The sequence below is a fragment of the Kryptolebias marmoratus genome, linkage group LG19, assembly GCF_001649575.2.
Source record: "Kryptolebias marmoratus isolate JLee-2015 linkage group LG19, ASM164957v2, whole genome shotgun sequence".
In the NCBI taxonomy this organism is placed as follows: domain Eukaryota; kingdom Metazoa; phylum Chordata; class Actinopteri; order Cyprinodontiformes; family Rivulidae; genus Kryptolebias; species Kryptolebias marmoratus.
Genome location: NC_051448.1, coordinates 1,689,095 through 1,714,379, shown reverse-complemented (window position 1 = coordinate 1,714,379; position 25,285 = coordinate 1,689,095). Strand labels below are relative to the sequence as shown.

The 25,285-nt window shown below is 47.2% G+C and overlaps 1 protein-coding gene and 1 long non-coding RNA gene across 3 annotated transcripts; one reads left to right on the top strand and one right to left on the bottom strand.

Moving 5' to 3' along the window:
• Positions 1 to 736: 736 nt before the first annotated feature.
• Positions 737 to 1,403, top strand: LOC119617972. Its single transcript, XR_005234484.1, has 2 exons — positions 737 to 796; positions 835 to 1,403. It is a non-coding gene; the product is annotated as an uncharacterized LOC119617972 (long non-coding RNA).
• cdc42bpb (CDC42 binding protein kinase beta (DMPK-like)) lies at positions 941 to 24,130 on the bottom strand. 2 transcript variants are annotated; one of them, XM_017427456.3, is made up of 38 exons: positions 23,422 to 24,130; positions 21,025 to 21,116; positions 16,049 to 16,132; positions 15,876 to 15,971; positions 15,643 to 15,791; positions 15,222 to 15,315; positions 14,369 to 14,569; positions 13,848 to 14,096; positions 13,513 to 13,768; positions 13,247 to 13,354; positions 12,637 to 12,770; positions 12,313 to 12,555; positions 11,749 to 11,859; positions 11,388 to 11,659; positions 11,204 to 11,309; positions 10,964 to 11,088; positions 10,774 to 10,879; positions 10,458 to 10,520; positions 9,314 to 9,462; positions 9,133 to 9,230; positions 8,975 to 9,054; positions 8,449 to 8,523; positions 8,293 to 8,364; positions 7,534 to 7,639; positions 6,980 to 7,116; positions 6,734 to 6,873; positions 6,568 to 6,649; positions 6,257 to 6,473; positions 5,679 to 5,741; positions 5,320 to 5,567; positions 4,885 to 5,239; positions 4,616 to 4,713; positions 4,147 to 4,231; positions 3,958 to 4,075; positions 3,630 to 3,747; positions 1,965 to 2,073; positions 1,823 to 1,881; positions 941 to 1,736 (listed from the first exon to the last, which is right to left on the bottom strand). In XM_017427456.3, exons 1-38 carry the CDS (start codon positions 23,588 to 23,590, stop codon positions 1,614 to 1,616), a joined length of 5,190 nt encoding a protein of 1,729 aa, XP_017282945.1. In that variant the 5' UTR covers positions 23,591 to 24,130; the 3' UTR covers positions 941 to 1,613. The 2 variants fall into 2 exon arrangements, with proteins under 2 accessions (XP_017282945.1, XP_017282946.1); XM_017427457.3 differs by lacking the exon at positions 10,458 to 10,520.
• Positions 24,131 to 25,285: the final 1,155 nt, after the last annotated feature.

The following is a 25,285-nucleotide window of genomic DNA, read 5'->3' as shown; positions in this document are numbered from 1 at the left end:
GAGAGAGAGAGAGAGTGAATGAATGAATGAGTGAGTGAGAGAGTGAGTGAGTGAGTGAGTGAGTAAGTGAGTGAGTGAGTGAGTGAGAGAGAGTGAATGAATGAGTGAGTGAGTGAGTGAGTGAGAGAGAGAGAGAGTGAATGAATGAATGAGTGAGTGAGTGAGAGAGTGAGTGAGTGAGTGAGTAAGTGAGTGAGTGAATCTCCTTTGGGGCCGTTTTCAAACAGCTGCAACCAAATAAAACCCAAACTGAAACTGAGAACCTGAAACAGGAAGTAGAATTCTACCAGCTGTGGACCGCAGACATTTGTTCTCTTCAGGCTGTTGCCTCGTCTTTTATTTTTATTTATAAACTATTTATATTTGCATATCACCCGCTGCCTTAAAGCCAGAGTTTTAGATTCACGAGCTGCGGAGGACTCTGAGCTAACTTAGAGCCATGTTAGAGTCAGTAAGCTGCCATCCAACAATTATTCAGAGAGGCATTATAATCCGTCAAGTGGCGCAAGAGATATTTTGCTAACAGAGTTGATGCTGTGTGATGTGGAGCACTTAGAATATTTAATAATAAACAACCAGATCTGTGAAAACAAACCTAAAGACACAGCAGAGTAAAACTAAACCATTAATTCAGTTTTTGATGCATCTCAGCAGCGAGGACAAGGTTCGAGTCCAGGAGCAGCTAACATATTTAATTCATCTAATTTAAAATAAAAAAATATTATTCTTATTAAAACTGCTACCTCAGTCCCAACCTGGGTAGATTATCTCTCAATGTGTACTTTACAGTTTACAGGTGTAGCGTACCCGTGCAGGTGTAGCGTACCCGTGCAGGTGTAGCGTACCCGTGCAGGTGTAGCGTACCCGTGCAGGTGTAGCGTACCCGTGCAGGTGTAGTGTACCTGCTCAGGTGTTTCCAGGTGTGACACTGACGCTCAGACTCTCTTCAGGTTCGTTTATTGCAGTTTTTGGCTGCTAACAGTTTTATCATAACAAAGATTCTTTAAGTTGTGATTCTGGAAGAAACAGAAGCAGTAGTGTTCAGGTGCGACGCCGCTCACCTGCCCCAAACAGGAGCAGGGGGCGGAGTCAGAATAAAGGTGGAGAGGGGGCGGAGAGTAAAGATCATCACTTACAAATCAAAGATTATTTGTCCTCTACAACAACAACGATGATAATGATGATGTGCAACTTTAACAAAACTTTAAAATAATTAATACAGTGTTTTTTTTTCTTCAGAGTGAGACCTCCTGTCTTTTAGGAATTAGCCACAGTTAGCTCAGCGGCTAACGCTGAAGCTTAACAGAAAGTTTTTTAATACAGAAGAGGAAGAACAGAAAGTGACTGGCCCCATAGCCAATCTGGATAACACAGCGGCCATCAGTAGGAAAGGAAGGAGGGAGGGAGGGGTTAAAACCAGAGGGCGGGGCTTCCCAGCAGGTAAAATCCATCAGAATAAAAGCAGCAGTAATCTCAAACTCACTCCGTCACAATAAAATCCTTAAAATAAAAGTTAAACTCTCAGTTTTCAGCCTGAATTGTTCATGAAGCACAACCCCCCCAGCTCAAGTCTGTGGGGGCGGGGCTTAAAGTGTATGCAGGGGGGGCGGAGCTCAGGGCTCAGAGTCCAGACCATCCAGGGTGAGCTGGCTGCGGTGGGGGGAGTTGGGGCTGGGGGGGCCGCTGGGGTTGGAGCTATTGGAGGGGGTCGAGTGTTTGGTGGAGTCTGAGTCCGGCTGGGCGAGCGAGAGAGAGAGAGAGCGAGAGAGTCAGTGTGGTCAGGCCGGATCATCGCTGCTCGTTTTTTAACGGATTCTCTTACCTCTCGGTCAAAGTCATGGTCCACTTCATCCCTGCGGAATGAAGCTCCGCCCCCAAAATCTGAACCAATAAACACAGAGACGGACACACATGAACTCTGACCTGTCCGGCATGGGTCGTCCACGTGATCCAGGTGAGCTTACCTGAGGCTCCGCGAGAGACCAGAGACCTGCTTTTGTGTTGCCTGGAGATCCCGGACAGTGGGCGGGGCCTATCTTTGACGGGGTCGTCCTGAGAGGTGTGCATCACGCTCTGAAGACACAACGACCCAAACGTCACTGAAGGTTTAATCTTATTTACATCTGTCCAGATGTCTCAGCTGAATTCTGACTCCAAACAGTTTTTTTACCACAGATGTTTAAATTCACAGATTAACATGTAAGCTGTATTCATATGTTTAATTCTGTCAAATATTTGTTATATTTAATTTAACCCAAACAGTCAAACTAAAACCAAATCAAAGAGGAGAGAAAACGGTGATATTTAAAGTCATGGTTCTTTCTCGACACACTTTCAAAAAGATTAAAGACTTCATTTCAGCCTGTTTGCGTGCTGAGCATCGGTGCAGCAGGCTGGTTTTTTCTCACAGGAAGTTGTTGTGGTTCTTAGTTTATCCGTGAAGAGCAGCAGGATGTTAGTTTCTGCTCGTTGGCCCCGAGTTTGTGAGACGTTCCCCAATAATCCCGTTAACTGTCGTATTTCTAAAAACACTTCCCACAAGAAGAACTTCATCCGCACTGAAACGTGCTGATCTGGTAAAAGTGTTACGGCTTAAATAAAACTACAGGAAAAAAGCTTTTTCTTAGAAAATCAGCAAAACTGTAACTAAAAAATAAAATAAATTAGTAAAACATCAAATCAAAATGTGCTATTATTAGCAGAACAGCAGGTAAAATGACCAAACAAGCAGCAAATTAGTAGCAAAAAGCAGCATAATAAGATAAAAACAGCCAGTTTGCTGAAGCAGATTTTTTAAAAAGAACTGAGGAGATCTTGATTCATTTCTATGAGGAGTTTTAAAATAAAATATAAAAGTTACAAAAACTAAAAGCTGTAGCAGATATCTCCTGAATGGGCTGCAGATTTTGATTTAGGAACGACTAAAACAGCAAAAAGTCTGAAAAAGTAAATAAAAGAAACTATAAACAGCGAAACAGTGTGCTGAGTCAGCATTTAGACTATAATTAACAATTAAATACAGTAAAAAGGATCTAACAGTTTGTTTACTTTGGCAGCACCAAGTTTAGTCTTCTGAGCGTGCTCACACGTGCACATCACTGTCACCACAAACGTCTGAGTGTGAAACAAGCGAACGCTGCGGCAGACATCAGATTTCTGATTCATGCTTCCTGCCGCAGCGTCCGCTGAGGGGGGAGGAGAGGGGGAGGAGGAGCAGGAGCAGGAAGACAGCAGCTGGCCTACCCTTCCCATAGAGGAGATGGAGGGAGAAGAGGAGGAGGAGGAAGGCTGCAGGAGGCTCTGCTGGGAGGAGGAGGAAGAGGAGGTCTCTTTCTGCAAGAAGGCGCCGGCCGATGCCGACGTCATGTGATAGATGTGCTCAAAGTTGGAAGGAGGAGAGATGAGGGTGTGACGGGAGGAGGAGGAGGAGGAAGAGGAGGGGGATGGGGAAGGTGAGAGGGAGGTGAGATCACCAACCTGAACATCAAACAGGAGGGGTGAGGAAGGAGAGAAGAGAGGAGGAGTCAGTGTGATGAACAGAGCCGCTCAGGGAGGAGGTGAGGGAGGAGAACATGCCGGCAGGAGGAAGAGGAGGAGGAGCAGGAGGAAGAGCAGGGGGGAGGAGTTACCAGAGGGAGGTCCATCAGGACCTGCATCCCGTCTCCTGGTCCCATGTGAGCCACGTGGTTAAAGTTTGTAGGATTAGAAATCATTCTCGACCTGTACTCTGGATCCTTCAGCTTCTCCCTGCCGACACACAAACACAGCAGGTAAACAACAACAACAGCAGGTAAACCAACGTGTCAAACATGAGAGATCAGGACACATCAGAGGTCTGGACACACAGGCTAATGAAGTCTCGTTCTCCTCACTGTTTGGTTCAGTTTGATGACTCAGCGTTTTTTGGGCTGAATGAAGCGAGGAGATTAGACAACCGGTGCCCTGCGGATCAGTTACCTGATCAGGTGGAGCCGTTCGTCTTCAGGAACCCTGAAGAGAAACTTCCTTTTGCTGCGGGTTCGAACCATCGACTTCCTGCTGTTGTCCATCGTCTCTGGGATGGTGAGGTCGCCCTCTGAGGAGGTGAGACAGGTTAGCTCGAGCTGCTCGGCGGGGCTGAGGCCACAGGTGTGTTCAGACATTTACCTGAGGAGGCGTTCCTGAAGAAAATCAGACGAGGCGGTTCTGAGCCCAGCAGGTTCAACGTCCCTTCAACATTCAGAGGTCGGATCTGAGGACAGACAAGAGGTAAATATGAGACAACCTGGAGGACAAACCTTCAACAAAGAGCAAACAAACCCAGGAAACAACAAACTATAACCTGATGGTTGCAGATAATATCTTATTATTTACATTTTCCCCATTAAAGATCTCATAAAGTGAAACTGGACTTTAAATCACACCAAAGATGCTCAGTTAGAACTAATATGATGTGTTCACAAACCAGAGGAAAAAAATCTGACTTTTAGGACCTGATTGGACCCAGAGTCCAGCTGAAAATCAGCTGATTCAAGCAGAGGGAGAACATCTGATCTGAGCTGTTTCCACTTGTATTAAAACGTCTCCAGTTTGGTTTTTGATGTGCACGTGACAGCTCAGCTCTCGTATGTTGTACCTTGCGGAGAGGGATGGTCTGGACCCACTCTGTGGTGTGAATATCAAAAACATCAACGCCGTATTCACTGTAAACCGTCAGGTGAGATGAGTTAGAACCTGAGGAGACGAGAACAGATGAGGAAGCTGATCAAACCTGCAACTTTTCACAGTTTCAGATGCAACATCAGGATATTTCCAGCTAATACAGGATAAATATATATTATTAACACCCTCCTGGCTGCACCTGTCCCACCTGTCCTACAACAAGAACGGGATTACGTGACGTACAGCATGCGAGCAGCGTGGCGGGCCACATCAGCTCCTGAGTCCGGGACCGGCGGCCCTGACCGTCCACGTAGATGCCAAGCTTGCTGAAGCACAGCAGAACCTCGTTGGCGCCGACCTCCAGGGCGTGCAGGGCATCCATCGGCTGCTGGGCCAGGAAGGCCAGAGACGGGTCGGCCGGGTTCACCAGGCTGATGGGGGACGACTCCCCCTGCATGGCCAGCAGGGCGAAGCCGGAGGAGTAACCCATACACAGGCGGTCCCGGAGCATCCCCAGCCACTGCACGATGTCCGGCGCCTGCACGTCCCACAGCTTCTTATGATACGGCTTCACTCGAGTGAGCTCATAGCACTGCACCTGCAGGGGGGGCAGACAGAACCGCAGCATCAGGACCAGAACCACAGAGCTGCTGCAGGCCAACCTTCTGCTAGTCTGACCTGACGTTTGACGGCAGCCAGCAGGCAGGCGGGGCCTCCGGGCCGCAGCACACCTGTGGTCATAACCTGGCAGTTTTTGGTATCCCCCAGCTTGATGCTGTCCGAGGAGGAGGAGTCTGCGCCCTCCAGAACCCCCCAGGGGTGAAGGTGGACCTGGCGGTTTCGACCGCAGAGCAGAGCGATGATCTTCTCTTTGGGAATGAGTTCAATCTGATAAACCTTCTTACTGTCAGCAGCTCGGACAATAACTGCAGAGAGACGAGGAGCGTTAGAGACGTTTTCTTCAGCCAGCGTTTGAAAATCTGAGCCGATTTTTGCCCAAAACTGCATTCTTGGCCGTGCACATTATCTGGACTCACTGTCTCTGGTGACTTCCACCACAAACAAGCCTTCTTCTGTCCCCAGAGCGATCCTCTCTCGATCTACAAACAAAAACAAACAAATCAACAAGAAAACTACTGAAAACAGTTTTAAAACCTGACGTTTTATAGCTTTTCCACTAAAAAGCATAAATGATGTCACTTTGCTACAACAATGAAAAGTTTAGAGTTGTTATAATTAAAGATAAATTAGAAACTAATATGAGAACCTAAATGTGTCACTTTAAGTTTAACCTAAATGACTTCATTTTATTTGTAATTCTTTACTATAAATATATAATTTAGGATAATTAATGGAAAGCAGTTTGTCAGCTTCTTTAGTAGTTTTTTTTTTTTTTAAATGTACACAATCCTAAATGCAAATCCCAACCTTATAAACACATGAGGAGCAGGAAAGGTTTGTGGACTCATTTTCTCTTAAAGCTGTTAAATCTGGACGGGAAAATCCTGATAAATAACTGATAAATAACTCCCCGGTTCAAACCCTTCTCAGACATCCTGGATCACATTAGCAGAACTGAAGACCCCGCCCCCACCGCGGCGCGGCCGCTACTCACCGACCACGACGGTGCACAGCGTGGTCTTGATGACGGGCAGCGAGGCGTCGTAGGCCTCGTGCAGGACGTGGACCTGCTGGCTCTTCAGCTGATTCTTGGCCAAGATATTCTGCAGACTCTCCAGGACCCGGACCCACTTCTTCTTCTCCGCTTCGTTCTCTGCCAGGATCAGCAGCGACATCGAGGAGAACTGAGAGACCAGCTGCGAAGTCGTGACCTGCTCACGGAAACAAGGATGCAGAGAAGAGGTCAGAACAGACAGCAGGTCAAAGGTCAGGCAGCAAGGACTCACAGAGGACGGGGTTTCCTACCCTAAAGATGCAGGGAATGTCCTTCTTGGTGGCGTGAATCACATCCGACTCCAACACGGAGCTGACGGACAAATTTTCATCTCTAAAACGAAGCAGGTGAAGTTCAGATCAGCGTTAGAAACCTCAGCTGTCATCATGGGACAAACCCTCTCAGGACACGGGTTACCTGAGGTCGAGGACCAGACTGGCCATCACGCCCGGCTGAGTCGACTTCGCCTCTGGAATGTCGTAGAGGAACAGTTTACAGTCGGAGATGACCGCGAACGCTCGCTGCCAGCCCTTCTTCACGCCGCTGGGCTTCGGGATCTGACACGGAGAGAAGCAGTCTGAGCTGAAGTAAAGGTGCTTCACTGGCGTCTGCGCCACGTCCGCGCTGCGTGGCGTCTGCACAGCGCGGCGTCCGAGGTCTTACCTTGACGTAGCCTTTGTACGGCGTGCCGTAGCCCCGATGGACGTCGATGCCCTGCGGCCTCTTGGCCTGCTCTGCTGGGATTGGACAGACCAGGGGGGCGTGGTCTTTACAGGAGATGTGACAGATGAAGGAGCACACTAAGGGAGGACAGAGACGTTTAGTTTGATAAACGCAGAAATAAAGACGGACTCCTGATGAGGTCTTCATTTCTGTTTGGAAAAGAATCTAAAAACGTTTTTTTATGCAGATTTTATTATAAATTGTGAAATTAAGATTGTGTAGTTTCGTCTAATCCTGAGTTTCATTTTTATCTCCTGATAAACATCAACCAGATGAGGACAATCCCTGAATCAGTCACAACCAGACTGAGGAAAAATGCTTGTCTATGAATAAAGATGTTAAATATCTTAGGAGAAACATCTGTCATGGTTCTGGCCGGACCCGATTCCAGGAAATCTAGCTGACGAGACCAGCTTCCACCTTGTGACAGGTAGAGAAGGACTCAGTAACCGGAGCAGAGAGGAGCAGAGAGGAGCTGACAGCTACTCGTGTACCTTCACAGCCGTAGCCCTGCCGGCAGAGGCCCACCATCAGGGAGGAGCAATGAGTGCAGAAAAGGGGGCTGGAGAAGGTCTTGATGCTCAGCTGGTGAGCTTTGGGCTGGAAAAAAAAAACAAAATATAAACTGCATGAATCATAGTTTCTGCAGAAGGAAAACTTTTTCTACAAGCTGACATTTAACACCTGCTGCCACAGAAACACAGAAACACAGAAACATTATTCCTGTAAGTTCTCTAATACTTTCCAGGACTTTGTACAGAAATGTCCCATAATGCTGGTTCTACACAGTATGATGTGAAGTCTCCACTCCTGTTAATGATTTCCTTCCAAGCAGTCAGACTTTCTTCTTCTTCTTTGGACTTCAGCTGCTTTTTCACTCAGTTTCAGTCCAGTTTGATTATAAATTTTGTTTTAGGTTAAAACCAAAATAAATATCTGCAGCAGGTGACCAAGTGTTTGAAAGTCACGCCTTCAAGAAACAGGACAAGCAAAAAACCTGAAACACCTGAGAGAGTCTTCATTCTTCTGTTGATTCTTTAGGAATCCCCTGATTGGAGCTAAAATACGTCAGTGTTATCCATGTAGACAGGCGGTTTAGATAAAATGAGTGAATGTCTTCATTTATTTATCCGTTTCTTCCAGCAGCACCTGGTAGTGACACGACAAACTGTTTCCTAACGGACCAATAATCCAGAACATGATCAGTTTCTTTCTCACAGTCAACCGACACACCTGCGCAGGTAGGAGTTTACCTTTGGCGCGATCAGTGCTGAGCTCTGTAAGGTGGGGGAGGGGCTGGGAGGGACTGACGGAGTTTTCCCGTCCTGTTGACACAAACAAAACCAGCTGAGCCTGACAGGCGAACCCGCCGGTAAACGGACGGTGTGAAACGTGCACGCACGACTGACCTCGTTCTCAAAGGTAAAGGAAGGCGAGGAGGGTGCGGTCCCTGATTTCACTGAGGTGGCGTCCAAGTCTCCAGGCTGAAAAACACCACAGGAAAAACTAATTAAAAGGCTTTTAATTACTGAGTTCAATGAACCAATCAGGACTCTGATTCTCTGAATTTCTACAGATTACTGAAGTACTACTGTAGTATTTAGTAGTTTAAAATACTAACAGAAGGGAGAAAAGAGACAGCAATGTGTGGGTGGGGTTTAATCATATGGGCGGGGCCATGTGATGTGGGTGCGGTCATTTGTTGAGCTACGATCACGGTTAGATCTGACAGGAGGAGTCAGGTGGGGGTGGACTGAAGATTCTGGGTCACCTGGCGGGTAAACTTACTTCTTCCCAAAGGGCGAGCAGCGAGGAGGCGGAGCAAAGTGACGCCTCAATTTTACAAAGAGAAACAAGCAATGACAGTTTGAGACACGTGTTTGTGGTCCTAACTGCGAGGGGTCAGCGTGTTCGGGGGGGTGGGGGTGGACTCACTCTGAAGGTGAGGTCTGGAGCCAGAGGAGACGTGTTGAAGTAAGCAAACAGGGGGTCCTGGAAGTCCGGAAGCTTCAGACCTGCAGAGACCCAACAGGTTAAACAGAACCGCTTCTTCGAGTCGTTTCGGTTTGACCTGAGTCTTCAGGTCACCTGACCTTTGTCGGAGCGGGAGCGGCTCTCCTCCATCTCCTTCTTCAGACTCTCCATCTGCTCCATCACCTCCCGTTTCTTCTCCTCGGACTCCTTCAGCTTACTGCACAGAGAGACAGAAACAGGCAGGTGAGGGCAGAGCCTCGGCTCAGTCAGGGGGCCGTGAGCCTCTCTGTGACCTCTGACCTCTCCAAGTTGATGTTGGCAGACTTGATTTTGCGCAGCTCGTCCTGAACCAGCTGTTTGGCTTTGAGCTCAGCGTCCAGAGCCGACTGCAGCTCCAGGCGGGCCGACATGTCCAACTTCTGACTGCGGCGGACCTTCCACAGCGGGTCCTGTGGGGGGGGGACAGAACGAGGACACAGCCTGAAGTTCACGTGTTGTATCGGTTAGCATAGCAGCAAAATAATGACATTTGTGTGCCTTTAGTTGGCCAATCAGAGCAGCCAATGAGCAGATAATGAAAAAGAAAAGTGACAAAATGCTGCTGCTGCGTAACAACAAATGGCATCATTTAACCCCCCCCTGTCTCGCAGTAGAGGGTCCTGGTTGTGATTGGGTCCAGTCACTGAGGATTCTTCAAACAATAACAGAATTGCAGCTGCTGGGTTTAACTACATCTTAAAATTCAAATCTGGATTATGTTTCCAAAGCATGCAGCTTCATGACAGCTGCAGCTTCGGGGTCAACGAGCCGTCGCCTCCTTTTACTGTTTTATTCTTCAAACTGCAGAAAAGCAACAAAGGTGCAAAGGAACGGACCAGTGATCCGTTTATGAATGTCAAAGCAAAACAAAACTTCATAAATTGCTTGAATGAACATTTCCAACGAGATTATTCTGCAAAGTGAGTTTTTCTTCAGCAATGATTGCAACTTAAACTGAACTGCAGATGGAAAATATGAGCTGGATCTGGATTATCTAAAGTTCCTCAGATGTCACAATAATGTCAACATCGTAGCATTTACCCCCAGCTGCCCCCACCCAGGTCACGGTTCTCCTGAAAGCCCTGCTCCCGTTCAACACCTGGACAGACTTCAGGAACATTTCAGAGATTCCTAAAACGCTCCCTGTGGCTCCTGGTTTTCCTTCAGAATCCAACTTATTGGCCTTAAAGACAAGCTGTAATATCTTTAGGACTTCTTTAAGGACTCTGAAGACCCTCTAGTCTTTGTTAAACCCAGAAAGAATTCCAAGATCTTCTCATTTTCTCTGCATTTCCATTTGAAACCCAAAAGAAGCCCCAGAACCTCGTACTCGGTGGTTCTTCTACTACAAATGATCCACATGCAAGCTGCGGGCCATGCAAGCTTCTTCAAGCTGCAAACTCACCCTCCTGTCTCCACCAATAGGAGGCCAGGGTTTCTTAGGCGGCGTGGCCACTCCTGACTCAGGCTGAGACAGCAGGTAAAAAAACACAACACACTCAGGTACTACTGACACTTGTACTGAAAGAAGTACAGATAATACAGTCAGAGCTCCAGTCAGCTTGGTTTAACAGGAAATGTGTGTTTTGTTGCCGTCACACCTGAACAGGTGGAACAGCAGCCAAATGTTACCTAGCAGGGAAACTAATTTCCTCCTTCACAATAAAAGCCCTAAAAATACGGGCCTGGAGACTTCCACTGGTTCTGTTCGTGTTTGTTACCAGAGGTCTGGTCCCCAGGCTGGAGCTGCGCAGGGTTTCCAGCTCCTCCGTCATCTTGGTGGCCAGAGCCTGCAGGTATCCTCGAGCGTCCTTCTCATCGCTGACCCTGAAACAGCCGACAGGACAGAGCTGAGCACACAGCGCCCCCTGGTGGATGAGTATCAGAGTGCCAGTCAGACGGGCGACTCACCACTGGATGATCTCTGCAATCTGAGCCTCCCAGTGAGCCACGCTCTCCTTCTTAGCCGACAGGTCCTGGAAGTTGTCCTCCAGCTGCCGGTTCTGTGCTGTCAGGTTGTCCACGAACGAGCACAGCTGCAGGAGATGAATGTGTTCGAGACAGATTAACAATAGGTCCACAAACTGAGATATTACTCCAGCTTTTACAGCCTTCTGCGCTCCAACAGGATTTCAGAGGTTATCAGTTCACCTTGTCCGTCTCAGCTGTCAGTTTACGGTTCTCTTCTGTCAGCAGGTTTTTCTCTCGCTCGTGATTTTCCTTCAGAGCAGCAACAGCTTCATCCATCTCAGTTTGCCTGCCGAGACACAAGTCAGCTTCAGAACTGCTCTATCCTTGCTTTGCTATCCTCGCTCGGGTTGGTGCAGGTCCTCACCTGTCTTTATTGGCTTTGTCCAGCTTGTCTCGGAGCTGCAGCAGCTCATTGTTGGCGGCGAGCCGCGCCCCCTCAGACTCCTGCAGGTCTTTGCGAAGGCTTTTGAGCTCGGTGGAGTGAGCCGAGTCCTTCCTCAGCAGCTCCTCCTCGTAGAAAAGAACTTTCTTGTCCAGCTCTGCCTTCAGACGGGACAGCTCCTGCTGAGACTCTGCGCCTCCTCCTCCTCCTCCTCCTCCTCCTCCTGCTGCTGCCGCTCCTCGACCCTGCTGAGACTAAAACCACAACCAGGATGATTCGACTCTGGATGCCTACCTTAGGGACCAGATGAAGGTTTTGAGAAGAATGAGGTGTTGCCTCTGACCTTCAGGCTCTGCAGCTCTGTCTCCAGCTGTTTGGAGTAAACCTCGCTGTTTTCTCGCAGCTTCCTCTCCTTTGATGCCTCTGCCTTCGATTCATCCAGCTGAGCCTCCAGCTGACACACACACACACACACACAAACAGGAAGCTCTTATTGTGAAAAGAACAATAACATGTGTTATTCTACAAAGGCTGGAAGGAGCTAAATAAACAAAACCAAAGTAGTCTCAGTTTTATGTCATACGGCAGAAGGTTTTTTTTATGAATTAATTATCAACTGGAGTTCATTTTATTGCACTCCAGAAGGATCTGACCTGCTGTGAATGTTGGAGAAAAGACAGACTGAGGTCTAAATTCAACACTTATTTAAATAAAAGTGTTATTGATCATCAAGGCCTGCATGAAGATCTCTGACAATAACATTTATCTTCCTCTGGTGGTAAAAGCGGAAACTGCAGCTGATAAACTCCATCCATCCATCTTCTTTACCCGCTTCTCCATTCCAGCCTTTAGCTTTGAAAAGAGGACATCAACGAGCAAACTGAGCCCTCCAACTCGTCCTCCTCACCTCTTTACGGTTCTTCTCCGTCTTGCGGATTTCCTGTCTCAAGGTGTCCATCTTCTGCAGGAGCGCGTCCATCTCCTCCTCTTTGTCTCGGAGCTGCCGGGACAGACGCTGTTTGGAGGAGCGAAGTTCGGACATCCTCTCGGACAGATCGGAGAACTCCTGAACAGCCACCTTCCTCTGAGAGTGCGCCTCCTTCAGCTCCTTCGTCTGACTCCTGAGACGCTCCAGAGCGTCGGCCAGCTGCTGCTCGGGGACAGAGAGGCACGACAGAGTCAGAGACAGAATCAGGCGAGCAGCTGGAGCTTTAAAAGCTCAGGGTCCAACCTTGTGGATGTCTTCCTTCTCCTGCTTCAGGGTCTTCACCTGCTTCTCCAGGGTCTTTAGTTTGGAGGCGGAGCTCTCGTAGTCCTGCCTGAGCGTGACCGCCTCCTCCAGCTGGTGCTCCAGCCTATCAGAGTCTGCCACATCACAGAGGTGGGATTTAAAAACGTGACTGTTTCATGAGAACTGATTTAAACCAAAAACCACATCAGAGCATCATTCAGTAAACTGCAGCTGTACAGGAATGTTATTGTAACATTCAGATTATAGAACAGAATGGACGCTTGCTTCTTTAACGTCATTTCTTCAATCCACAGTACTTAAACTGTGGTACAAGTACTCAGAAGAAAAGTTGGCATCTTAAATTTTAATTCAGTTGTGGAGCAGAAAACAAAAACAAACAAAACTAAACAACATAAAAAAAAATGCACAGAACCATCACAGCATCCTTCCTTTCAACTCGTGGCCAGTTACCTCCAGTTTGCAGTTATAACAGAAATAATAGAGGTAACGTTTGGACGAGTGTTTTGACCCAAATGTTGTCACAACCTGAACTGTTTAAGGAGAGAAACTACTGAGAGTGCTGACATGTTTTAGGATTACAGATACTGACCTGCCAGCTTCTTCTTGAGCCGTTCGATCTCCTCGTTCAGCTTCTTGATCTCTTTGTCCCGAGTCAGAGTTCCTCCTCGAGCCGGAGCCTGCAGCGCCTGAGTGGACTCTGCAGACACAGATGAGGTCAGGGGGAGGTCAGGAGGAGTTCTGCAGGAGTTCTGCAGGAGGTCTGCAGGAGGTCTGCAGGAGTTCTGCAGGAGGTCTGCAGGAGGTCTGCAGGAGGTCTGCAATCAATGCTGGGTTTACACCTTGCACCTGGCTCACCTTGCAGTTTGCGGTTCAGCTCCTGTTTCTCCTGCTCCAGGCGGCGGATCCTCTTCTCAAACGCCTCCACCTCCTGCCCTCCGTCCCCTCCGTCTCCTCCGTCTCCTCCGTCTCCTCCGTCCTTCTGCCGGACCCCCAGCGCCGCCCGGCTGATGGAGCTGCGGTCGGAGAAGCAGCTCTCGGTGGTGAAGGTGAAGCCCACGAAGGGGAGGTGCTGCCCTGTGAAGCCAGTGTGAGACACTGGAGGTGCGATGTCCTGAAGACAAGAAGACGTGTCAACACTGCTCTTTGGGATAATTAATGGTTCTGGTTCCTGTTCCAGGTCCGCTCCTCACCGGGTTCTTCAGCACTTCATCGTCCACATCGAAGTTGGAGGTGTCGGTGGGGGACGACACGTCGGGAATGTAGGGGGCCTCCAAGGACCGGATGTTGTCCCAGTCGATCCCGTTGAAGAACGGGTGGCTCTTGAAGTCAGAGATCCCGTTGAGTCCGAGCCGGCGTTCCCTGGAGCAGAGCAGCAGTTGGATCAGATCCTTGGCATCTTCTGAGACGTCCGTCACATGGGAGGGGAACTGGAAACGGTCCTGGAAAAGAAAACAGGAAGGTAGTAAGTCAGGAGGGGGGGACTGGGGGTGCAATCAGAGCGAGGAGTCCGTTCACTGAGGGACACGTTCAGATTTAGAAAAAAGGAAGTAGGACAAGAGTCTGGAGACAAACATGTAACCTGGAAACGCAGGAGAGAACTTTCTGAATATGAAGACTCATTTTAAAAAGTAATCGGATTACTTCAACACCCCTAAATGATTACTGACAGGAACTAAAGTGGGGAACACGTGATAGCCTCAGGGTTCCTGACCTCGTGGTTCATGATCTTTCCGTAAGTTTCCACCAGAGACTCGGCGTAAAACGGCGTCTCTCCGTACAGCATCTCGTACATGCAGACTCCCAGAGACCACCAGTCACACTCGGGCCCGTAGCGACCCATCCCGTCCTCCATCGCCTGCAGGATCTCCGGGGAAATGTAGTCCGGAGTGCCCACAGCCACCGAGGACTGGACCTGCAGCAGGAAGGAGAGCATCATTCAAACTGAACACATTCAGTTCCTGTTCCTTCCCAACCTTCACAGTGAGACAAACGAAGAAGAAACTGGGTAAGAGCGCTCAAACAGGATATCCATTTAGACTCTTTTTGTTCATTTAATTCCAGAAATCTTGTCTGAATAAAAACGGCTTCATAGATGCATCAGATGTTCCTCTGAATTTCACAGATTCTGCTGTGTACTGGGGGGGGTGCACACACAGGTATAAAGGCTGGTTGCTGGCGGGCAGACAGGACACCCAGGAAGTGGTTTTTATTCCCAGCTGCAGATGCAAGGATAGACATTCATCACAGAGCTTTAGTTTTACTGACGATGAGGAGGAGGAGGAGACGAGCAGCAGCTGAGAGGCTTCATCACAGCAGCAGCATCCAAACAAAGACCTTTTCCAAAGTTTTCCATCTAATCTGACGGGCTGCTGACATGCCACAGAGAAATCATCTCCAGGCTGCTGATCGGCTCACAGCGAGAAATGGATGTTCGTGTTTATGATTCTGGCTGATTGGGGGCGCCGAGGTTTCATAACAGTTAAGATTAACTTCAGCACATGCAGATGGCTGCTGTCACACACACACACACACCTTCCTTCAGAATGCTTGCACATGAATCTTACCGTGCCGTCCTCCATCATGCGCAGACATGAGCCGAAGTCTGCGAGCCGAATGTGACCGTTGACATCCAGCAGGACGTTGTCCGGTTTTATGTCTCTGGAAAACAACATCAACTGATCCGTTAGCTGACAGGAAACAATCAGCACTCTGTCTTTCTGTCGGATCAAACACCGAGATGCAAATCAGCCGAAAGCGCCACAAACATGTTTTAAATAAAGTTGAGTTTGAAGAGCAGCAGCTGAACATCCTGCAGCTTCAGGAAGGAAGGCGAAGGCCTGTGCAGGATGGGACTACAACTCCCAGAGGACACTGCTGCCAGGAACAAAACACTTCCTGTCTTTGGCACAAAAATCTCCAAGACTCAGCTCCGGTGTCTGCTCTGTTACCATGACAACCGGAGGGCTCCCAGGCGGCTGAGCGTACCTGTGGATGTAGTTCTGCTGGTGGATGGAGTGGATGGCCAGCACCATCTCGGCCACGTAGAACTTGGACATGTCTTCAGGAAGTCGATCCTCGAACTTGCTGAGCAGCGTCAGCAGGTCCCCGCCCACGTAGTAGTCCATCACCAGGTACTGCAGGACACACATGTGGAGAAGATCTTAACGCCTCAGCCTCGGGACCGAGACACTCAGAGCTCTGCTGAAACGGGAACCAACCAGGTAGTTGTCGTCCTGGAAGGCGTAGTGCAGCGTTGTGATCCACTGACTGTCTCCTTTCACCAGGACGTCCCGCTCCTCCCGGAAACACGCCGTCTGCACAGAGGACGCCACGTTAACGTCACAGCTCCACGCCACACGCAGCGTGAGAAGGAGACGGAGATAAGACCCACCTCAGCTCTCTTCAGCATCTCCCACTTGTTCAGGATCTTCATGGCGTAAACCCTCTCCGTGTTCTTCATCTTCACCACCGTGACCTGGGAGAGGCGAGAGGGACCAGCAGAGGTCAGAAACATCTGGACCATCAGTGAACATCTGCCTCTGTTTCATTTATGGAACCTAGATCCTTAAATTATACAGTTTAGATGTTTGTTTTAGTAAAAACAAGCATCTAAACACAAACGTGCACATCCTTTTGAGTTCAAACGTTGTTGGAGACTAAAACCTGCTCAATTCAAGATGGCCGCAAAAGCAGACAAACCTAAAAAAAATTAAAAAACACTGAAATGTCTATGAGTCAGTAAATTTAGCAAACATCTGAGGTGGTAGCAGCTGAGAGTCGTTGTTTTCAATGATTGACCAAAATGGCTCCATGATCTCTGGGATGAAACGAAGCTTTTAATTATTATTAATGCAGATTAAACATTAATGGTTTCCTGCCTGACTGCAGGAGAAACAGTAAACAGGGTCAGTGGACCAGCTGCCGTGTTAAAAACTTGTTTACGTCTGAAACAACAAGTGTAAATTTTCAGGCTTTGATTTCAAGATGTTGCCACACCTGGAATACCTGGACCGGGACACTCCTGTACCGAGCGGCTGTGAAGCGTGTGTTTGTGAGGACCGAGGTCCTCACAGGTACAGCAACACAACACGAGTGTGTTTAAATCCTGAGGCGGCGGACAGGTGTGGCTGTGACACACCTTTCCTCTGGTATGTGGGCGATGCACACACACACACACATCAGCAGAGCGCAGCTGCTGAAGTTACACAACAGGCTGCTCGGCACACAGAGCGTTCTGCGGGAATTAAAAATGGCGGCGGCGTTTCTCAGGCTGGACGCGCCCCTGCAGAACAACCTGCAGCCGAAAGTGAAAAGCTCCAGAAAGCAGCTCCAGTGTGAACAGGAAGCCCCGGAAACTACCACATCCTGTTGGATCCGGCCCAGTTTACATCCTTCCCATTCTGGGGAAACGCGTTTAAAATGTCTGCAAAGATGGACCTGAGAGATATTAGGCGCTGGTCCGCCATGTTTTTTAGCCAAACGGTTAAAACCACAGTTTCCAGAACTGAAACAAAGTCTATTTTTAAACAAATGCTGGTAGATGTTTATAAAATTTACCAGAAAAAGTTCTGATGCTTTAAGGAGTCTTAGTCAAACTTTGAAGACAAAAACATAAGAAAGTAAAAAACACACATTTTTAAAACATGGCCGTTCACATAAATGTTGCACTTTTTAATTTAAATAGCTGGAAGAGTCACATCGAGGGGGAAATTCCATCTGGCTGTGGCTGCCGGTCTACGTGCTCAGATTCAGAAATCTCACCTACTGCTTTTAGGGCGACCCGACGGAGGACGAGTCTGCTACGACTGGAACGAACTTTTTAAAACCTTAAATTAAAAATTCACCTGTCGCTGAACGACTGAACTGAACTGAAGAATGATTCGTTCAGGTCGAAACAAGCAGAACATAAGTCAACAAAATTTACAAAAACTAGAAGAACTCGAAGAGCTCAAACCTCCGCCAAGACCCATCATCAGTGTGATGTCATAATGGGACGGATCAACGATGACATCATCAGTGATGTCATCGCTGTTTGTTGAGGAACTCACAGGGTCATTAAAACACTGCAGGATCCGGACCGTGATCCAGATCACCACCAAAATTTAGTCATTTCTTCTCCGTGACAACCTCAACACCTCCTGAAAATTTCATTAAAATCTGTTCATTACTTTTTACGGTTGTGCACAAACAAACAAAAACAAACAAACGTTACTGAAAACAACCTATCTTGGCAGAAGGCAATGATGCTTGAAGCTAAAATCAGCAAAACTGATAATAAAAGATAAAATTATCTGAAATTATGCTTCGCTCTAAAATCAGCAAACTGTCACTAACAGCTAATAATCAGCTAAATTGATGCTAAAAGCTAAAATCAGCTAAACTGATGCTAAAAGGCAAAATCAGCCAAATAAAAACTAAAGGGCTTAATTAACAAGACCGTTCCTAAAACCTGTAACTACCAAAGCTGTAGTAAAAAGCTGAACTTGCAGTAACGGTCAGAGCACATGACTACAGATCGAGCCTCGCGGTCACTCGGGTAGAATTTGACGTGCGACCCGCCAAAGGTGCTGACCCACAGCTGATCTAAACCCAACAAGTTCCAAACAGCCGAAATAAAACCACGTAACGACCGCGATGACAGCCGAGGTGTTTGTCACGCTGCAGTTCGGAAGAAACGAGTCATTTTCTGTATTTATGGAACATCGTTTGTTCATCGTCTCCACGGCAACCAGACAGGAAGCACGAAACACGAAGACGAGTCTTTCTGCGTTAAAATGGAGTCTGAACCTTAAACCTCTGACACCATTCTGCTGTGTGACAGAGAGCACCTATCTGCAGCCCGAGGACAAAATTAAAACATTTTAGACTCAATTTTATCAAAAACTAAGAACTAAGAAGTCTGGTTTTATAAAACAAATGATGTTCTGGACTGTAAAAACCTGTCAATAAAAACATGATTTCCATCGATCTGCTTTAAAAGCAACATGCTGACCCGACAGAAAGGATGGACAGGAGACAACTCGTCCTTTTTAAGCAGCTGATTTATGAAAACGATGTGAAAAATCAGGGAAACTTCACCCTGAAGCCTGACAAACAGACAAACAGCGGTCTGACAAATCATCCGCTGCCAGCATCAGATTATGGTAATAAATAAATTTAATCCACGAGAAACATCTGCAGCTCATGACTTCTGCTGAGTCAGCAAACAATTGTTCACCTATTGTTTTTATTTTCCGTACATTTCTAACCATTTCTGCAGACTGTTTCAGCCGTTCATTCATCGAAACATTCAGCTCAGTCAGGAGACGGCTGCACTTTTAAATATTTAACTTTAATTTATTAATATTTTCCCCACCCGGAGAGCTCTTTGATTCCTCCACAAACATTCTGGTTGTTAAATGTTTCAGCGTTCTCGCTCTAATTTTATCTCTTGGTTCCTTTTAGCTTAAAGCTAGCCTTTTGCTACTTCTAGTTTCAGCAACTGTTCTGCTACATTTAGCTTTTAGTTAGTCTTTTGTCACTTTTAGCTTTTCCATTTGCTACGTTAACTTCTATCTAGCCTTCTGCTACTTTTAGATTTAAGCCAACCTTTTCCTTAGCCCAGGGGTGTCGAACTCCGCTCTCCTGCATGTTTTAGACGTGTTCTTGCGTTAAAACACCTGGTTTAAATGAAAGACTTGTGCTTCTGCTGCTGGAGAACCTGAGGATTCGGTGAGGAGGTGATTAAACCGTCTGAATCAGGTGTGTTGGAGCAGAAACACCTAAAACTTCCAGGACAGCAGAGCCTCGAGGCCTGGAGTCTGACACTCCTGCCCCAGCCTTTCACAGTTTTTAGCTTCCAGCTATCACTTTGCTACATTTAGCTTTTAACCAGTGTTTGGCTGCTTTTAGCTTTCACTGCTCAGTTTCAGCTCGGCTGTAACGGCAGTTTCTCTGGTTGGTGCTGCTGCCACAGATGAACGGTGAACGTATGAATATGAGCTAACATGAGGAACCACGTCCTGATTTAACCGTTTGGTTCTGTGTTAGAAAACCAGCAGCTGAATCTAACGCTCGGCGTTAATAAAACATCTTCACAGAATAATTTTCCATCAGCAGCTGTTAGTCCACAGAAGCATTTATCTCAGATCTACAACAAAACTGAGTGAATGAAACGGACAATAAAAGAAGATTTACAGTTTTGTTTTCACGCACAGAGGAGAGTTTGGCTGCGTGGACTTTGACTGCAGCTGTTATCAGGCTGTGTGGCGAGTTACTGAATGACTGCAGACACACAAACAATTACAAGCAGAAATTAATGCTCTTTGTGTTTTCACTCCTGTGAGTCACAGCTCCGTGCTCATTCTGACTAACTGCACCTGGAGCCAGGAAGGTCAGGAAATATCTGCTCGTTTGCTGGTCAATTAGAAACGCCCCTATATGTCCATGTTTTCATGACACGCATTATTACATAATTAGCAACAGGATGTCTTTGTGCTTCCTGTCTGTGTCAGATTCACATCCTTGTCAGCCGTCGCTCTGCTCATTGTTCTGTCAGCCCGCAGTTTAGTCTCAACAATGTTTGGAGTGTCGGGAATTCTCACTCGCATGGCAACACGTCAGTACAAGCTTGTCTTTCTCTACGCGCAGCGACGGCTGGAAGCTGAACGTTCCTGGGCGTTTTCGTGCAGGAAAGTTGCTGAAGGCGTTTCATTTCATCCGCCCATCTGACGCTGAAAGGAGGCGGGTCAAATCATAGTTCAGCTCAATTGGTGCATTTAACTTTTCTTGCTGGCTGTAAACTGTTTTGGTGAGTTGTATTTAATTGATAAAAGTCTCAAAAGTTGCTCATGATTTCAAGAAAAACACCCACCTGTGTAACACCTGAGTTAAGGTAGTATTTTACTGGGCTGTGACTACAGGTCACCAACTCAAAACTGCAAGAAAACTACATTCAGCAAACATTTAGCTACTTTAAGCTAACCTTTTGCTCGCAATTTGTTTTAGTTAGCAGAGTCATTCATCCCTCACAGAATCTGCAGTTTCTCTTGTTGCCATTCATTGTGTAGCATGGTTTTTAGACCTGGACATGTTTTCCATCAGAGGAAAGCTCCCATGAAGGGGTCAAAACACAGATCTAACGCTCGAGACGGGTTGGAGACGCCTGCAACAAACCTGAGATGGGTTTAAGACTTCAGGGATAAGAATTTGTCTGTTTAATATTCAAGCAACAGGACTTAGTCTCTGCTGTTCACCAACTAGTCCCCAGCAGCCCAATGAGACACCTCCATCAGTCTTTCTGTCCATGAAAACCATCAGCCACATGTGAACACAGCTGTTTCTGCAGACACTCATCTGAGCGCAGTCACAGCGGACAGGAAGTCTTACCTCCCCAAAAGCTCCTCGTCCAATCACCTTGAGGATCTCGAAGTCGTCTCTGTGCAGACGCATGTCCTTGACTCTGGAGGTGAAGGGTTTCACTGCAAACACAAACATTTGATCACAAAGTGTCAGAAAAACAAACAAAAACGAGATCCTGAACAAATCAGACTGACAGAGGGGGCACTAGGACCCTGCAGACTGGCAGCTCCTCACTCATCTTTAATTCATCTGATCAGGGATCAGTTTTAACTGGGTCACACACACACACACACACACACTCTGAAGGAGAAACCAGAATAGAAAGCCCATCAGAGCAGCCGCAGCTTCCTTCACCCTGAAAGCAGCTGGACCCTCAGGAACCTGCAGGGTCCATCAGAACATCAGCAGCTCAAGCCGGCCTCTCAGATGCTGATGTGAGTCAGCGTGAGGGGCGGAGCTACGGTGGCCTCGCTGTCCAATCAGACCCGGCTCTAGAGGAAATGCTGGTTTACCTCTGCCACGACGCAGGATTAAAGGGTTAGTATGTTGTCAGGTATGTTGTCAGATCTACTATGGTCTGTGTCGCCATGGTAACGTATGATGAACACATACCACGCAGTAGCTTCACAAGGCCGCACCCTTTCACCAAATGTTTCACCTCAGGACATCCCAGATAGAATGACTCCCGACTGAAACATTTAAATGTTTTACAGCAACCAACGCCTGTTAACTTTCTTCCTTTTCTGGATCGACTTCATCTTTAAACTGATAAACACCTGTGCTGTTGGAACCAGGTGCATTTAAAATACCGACAGACGTTTTAATGAGCCAATTAAAGCAGGGGCTTGTATGATATTAAACATTCAGCAGATCATCAATCAAAGTTGATCCATTTTGGATCCAAACCGGAACCCAAACCTTCACTTTCCAACCAGAAATCTGAAACCTGCTCGTCACGTCTGATGGTGCGAGCGCTGAGTCACGATTTGGTTTCCTGTTTGCAGTTTCTTCTGGACTTTAACTGCTTCATGCTTTCAGCTTTTTTGTGATCATTTTTGTTTCAAGCTTTTATTAATTTTATCTTTTAACTTTGCCCATTTTATTTTGTTTGATTAACATTAAACTTCAGTTTCAGCGCTCAGCATTCACTGCATGTTTTGTTAGAGTTTGAGGTTTTGTTTAGCCAGATAACCCAAAATAAACCTGGATAACTTCTGTCTGTGTGTGTGTGTGTGTGTGTGTGTGTGTGTGTGTGGTTTACTTCTCTACACAGATCCAAATAACCTGAAACACATCAGTTTCTATGGCAGACATCCATCCATTTGTCCAATAACAATAAATGTTTGTTTTCTGCTCTTTAAACCTCTAAACTGAATTAGTAATAAAAGTCGGAGTCAGTCTGACCATCAGAGGCAGAACCATCCAGGACTTAAGCAGCTGCTGGATCCAGGCCACATCAAATCAGGACAGACTCTTAAACAGGGACAGGCTGAACCAGGACAAACTGGGCCAAACTGGGCCACGGAGCAGCTGTAGTCTCTGCACTCATCTGCACTGAAAACCAACAGGTTCTGTTCGTCCTAAACCAGAACCAGAACCTGGTTTTCACAACTACTAACCATCTCTGAAAGCTTCTTAAATTGTATCGACCCTCAGAAAGACTCAAGAATCTCTAAGGAGTCCTTGGTTCTGCCCTGGAGGAAAAGAACCCTATAAAAGTCCAAATCTGTGTCAGATCCACACCAGAAGATACCGTGAAGCTCTCAGGCCCTCACCCCACCCAAAATCCTTTTCCTGGAACCTCCCCTGAAGGCCTTGACATTTCTCAAGGACCCTGGATCCTCACTGAAGGAACATCCCAAACCCTCCAAAACCCCTTTGTGGTCAAAAACAAATTTAAATATATTATTAGAAGCTGAGTTATGGATTTCTGCGGTTGAACCCCTCCTTTCCCTGCAGGATCACACCCACAGTGGGTGGACTCTGAAGACATCTCCTGGCCTGTTGGGTGTCTGCTGAAACTCCCAGGGACCCTGACACCTGTGTGACACCTGCCTGACACCTGTGTGACACTTGTCTGGACCCTGACACCTGCCTGACACCTGTGTGACACTTGTCTGGACCCTGACACCTGCCTGACACCTGTGTGACACTTGTCTGGACCCTGACACCTGCCTGACACCTGTGTGACACTTGTCTGGACCCTGACACCTGCCTGACACCTGTGTGACACCTGTCTGGACCCGGACACCTGCCTGACACCTGTGTGACACCTGTCCGGACCCTGACAGCCCACAAGGAGGGCTTCTAGACCCAGACAGGTTCTCTCCAGACCAGAAAGTGGCATCCTCTTAGGGGGCTCCCTTCAGGGGGTCCTGGGAAGTCATGTGTGCGCAGTTACAGGGTTCTGGTTCCGGTTCTTACCCCACTCCAGGAAGTCTGTGATGTGCTTCTCCCTCTTTAACGGGGAGTTGGTGCACTCGGTGTAGAAGCAGAGCAGCAGGTCGAGCAGCGCCTCCACGCTCAGACATCCAGCCTCCTTCTGCTCCAGGAGCAGCTCCTCCAGCCGCTTCAGGCGCTCCTGAGCGGACATCCTGACCGGGGGGAGGACGACCCGTAGTCCCGTGGAAAGTCTCGCCACCGGCCCGTCCCTCGAACCGGAGTGCGCGCCGCCGAGGCTCCGCTTCCTGCCGAGTACGCTACGAGCAGCTAGCTAGCGCGTTAGCTCCGCGACAACATTCCCGACATTTTGCGCCGCCGGGACCTCGGTGAGTCTGGGCGTCTCTGCTGGTTACCGTCGCTCCGAACAGCCTGTAGGCCCGCGTCTCTCCGCCCTCCGCATCAGCTTTAATCCGATAAATCTGGACTTTCCTCTCAGAAATCGGGACGTCGGGAGGAGCGTCGACTCTCTCAGGCTGACCGCCGCTGCTTCATGTCGGCAGCTTGGTTTAGCAGTCCGGGAGCGGGTCCGAGGAGCTCCGAAACCGGCTCGGTCGGACTCAAAATGTCGATCAGAACCGGGAGGCAGCACTCCGGTGAACTACAGGCGGTTTTTGGACTATTTGAAGCGCCTGCCGGTGTGGCTGAGCAGTGGGAATATGGCTGAATCCAGGTCGGATCAACCAAAAGAAGCCAAACACATCAAACCCTGCTTCCGGTCAAAGGACCTTCACAATAAAAGACCAGTCCAGTTTAATACCTGCAGTCAGTTCAACCATCAATACACTCCCCATCGAATATAACAGCAAATATGTTGAAATTAATGCACTAAGATGCATAAATTAGTTAATTTAAACACAGACACGATTTATCATGATGCAAAATTCAATATAAAAACATGCAACGAAACAAAAATCAGAAACTTAACAACAGTAAATTAACAAATGAGTCACAAATATGACTGAAGAACCAAATAAATGAGATAGATAGATAGATAGATAGATAGATAGATAGATAGATAGATAGATAGATAGATAGATAGATAGATAGATAGATAGATAGATAGATAGATAGATAGATAGATAGATAGATAGAAAATCAACAATTTTATAAAAGGCAGTTCAGGGACTGATCGTCACTTTCAAGAAATTTAAAAAAAATATTGTCATTGCTAAGAAATATCTTAGTTATTCCTCTATTTGTACACTGCAGACTACTTTATCATCATTCAATAAAACTTTTACTTCAGACATACAAGTGAAGATTTTTAACACATTTACGTGAGCTCAAACTTTTTTGCAGAATTTGCTAAATTCCTTTGTGAATAAAACATGCATATAATGGTACTGTGTTTTAATGTTTACGGGGTGTTTTTATGTATGTTTCTTTTATCTTTCTGCACAGAAACAGTTTTAGTGTTACACAATCACAATGCAGTTCGTGTTCATTTTCCTAATTAACTGTACTTGTAGAACAGTTTTAGTTTATTTTAAAAATGAAACGTTAATCCAACGTTCTTTAAAAGGACTGAAATAAGTAAAAGAAAAAAAACATTAAAAAGTAGACACGTGAAATTGTTTATCATAAACAAAAAAAGTAAAAACGTTTTAGTCGGCTTTTATTTTGAAGGCAGGCGTTATGTACCCGGAAGTTGGGAGCTGTTATTTGCCGATGTCGTGACGCATCTGTGCGTCTCTCCCGTAGGAACTCGCATGCCCCGCCCTCCTGCACCGGAAACGCTCCAGATACATGACGTCATTGTATGACTGACAGGAGCTGGGAGCGACTGGTACACTCCCCTTCGGTGACGTCACTGTGACATTATTGCAGTTAATAAGTAAACAAAGAC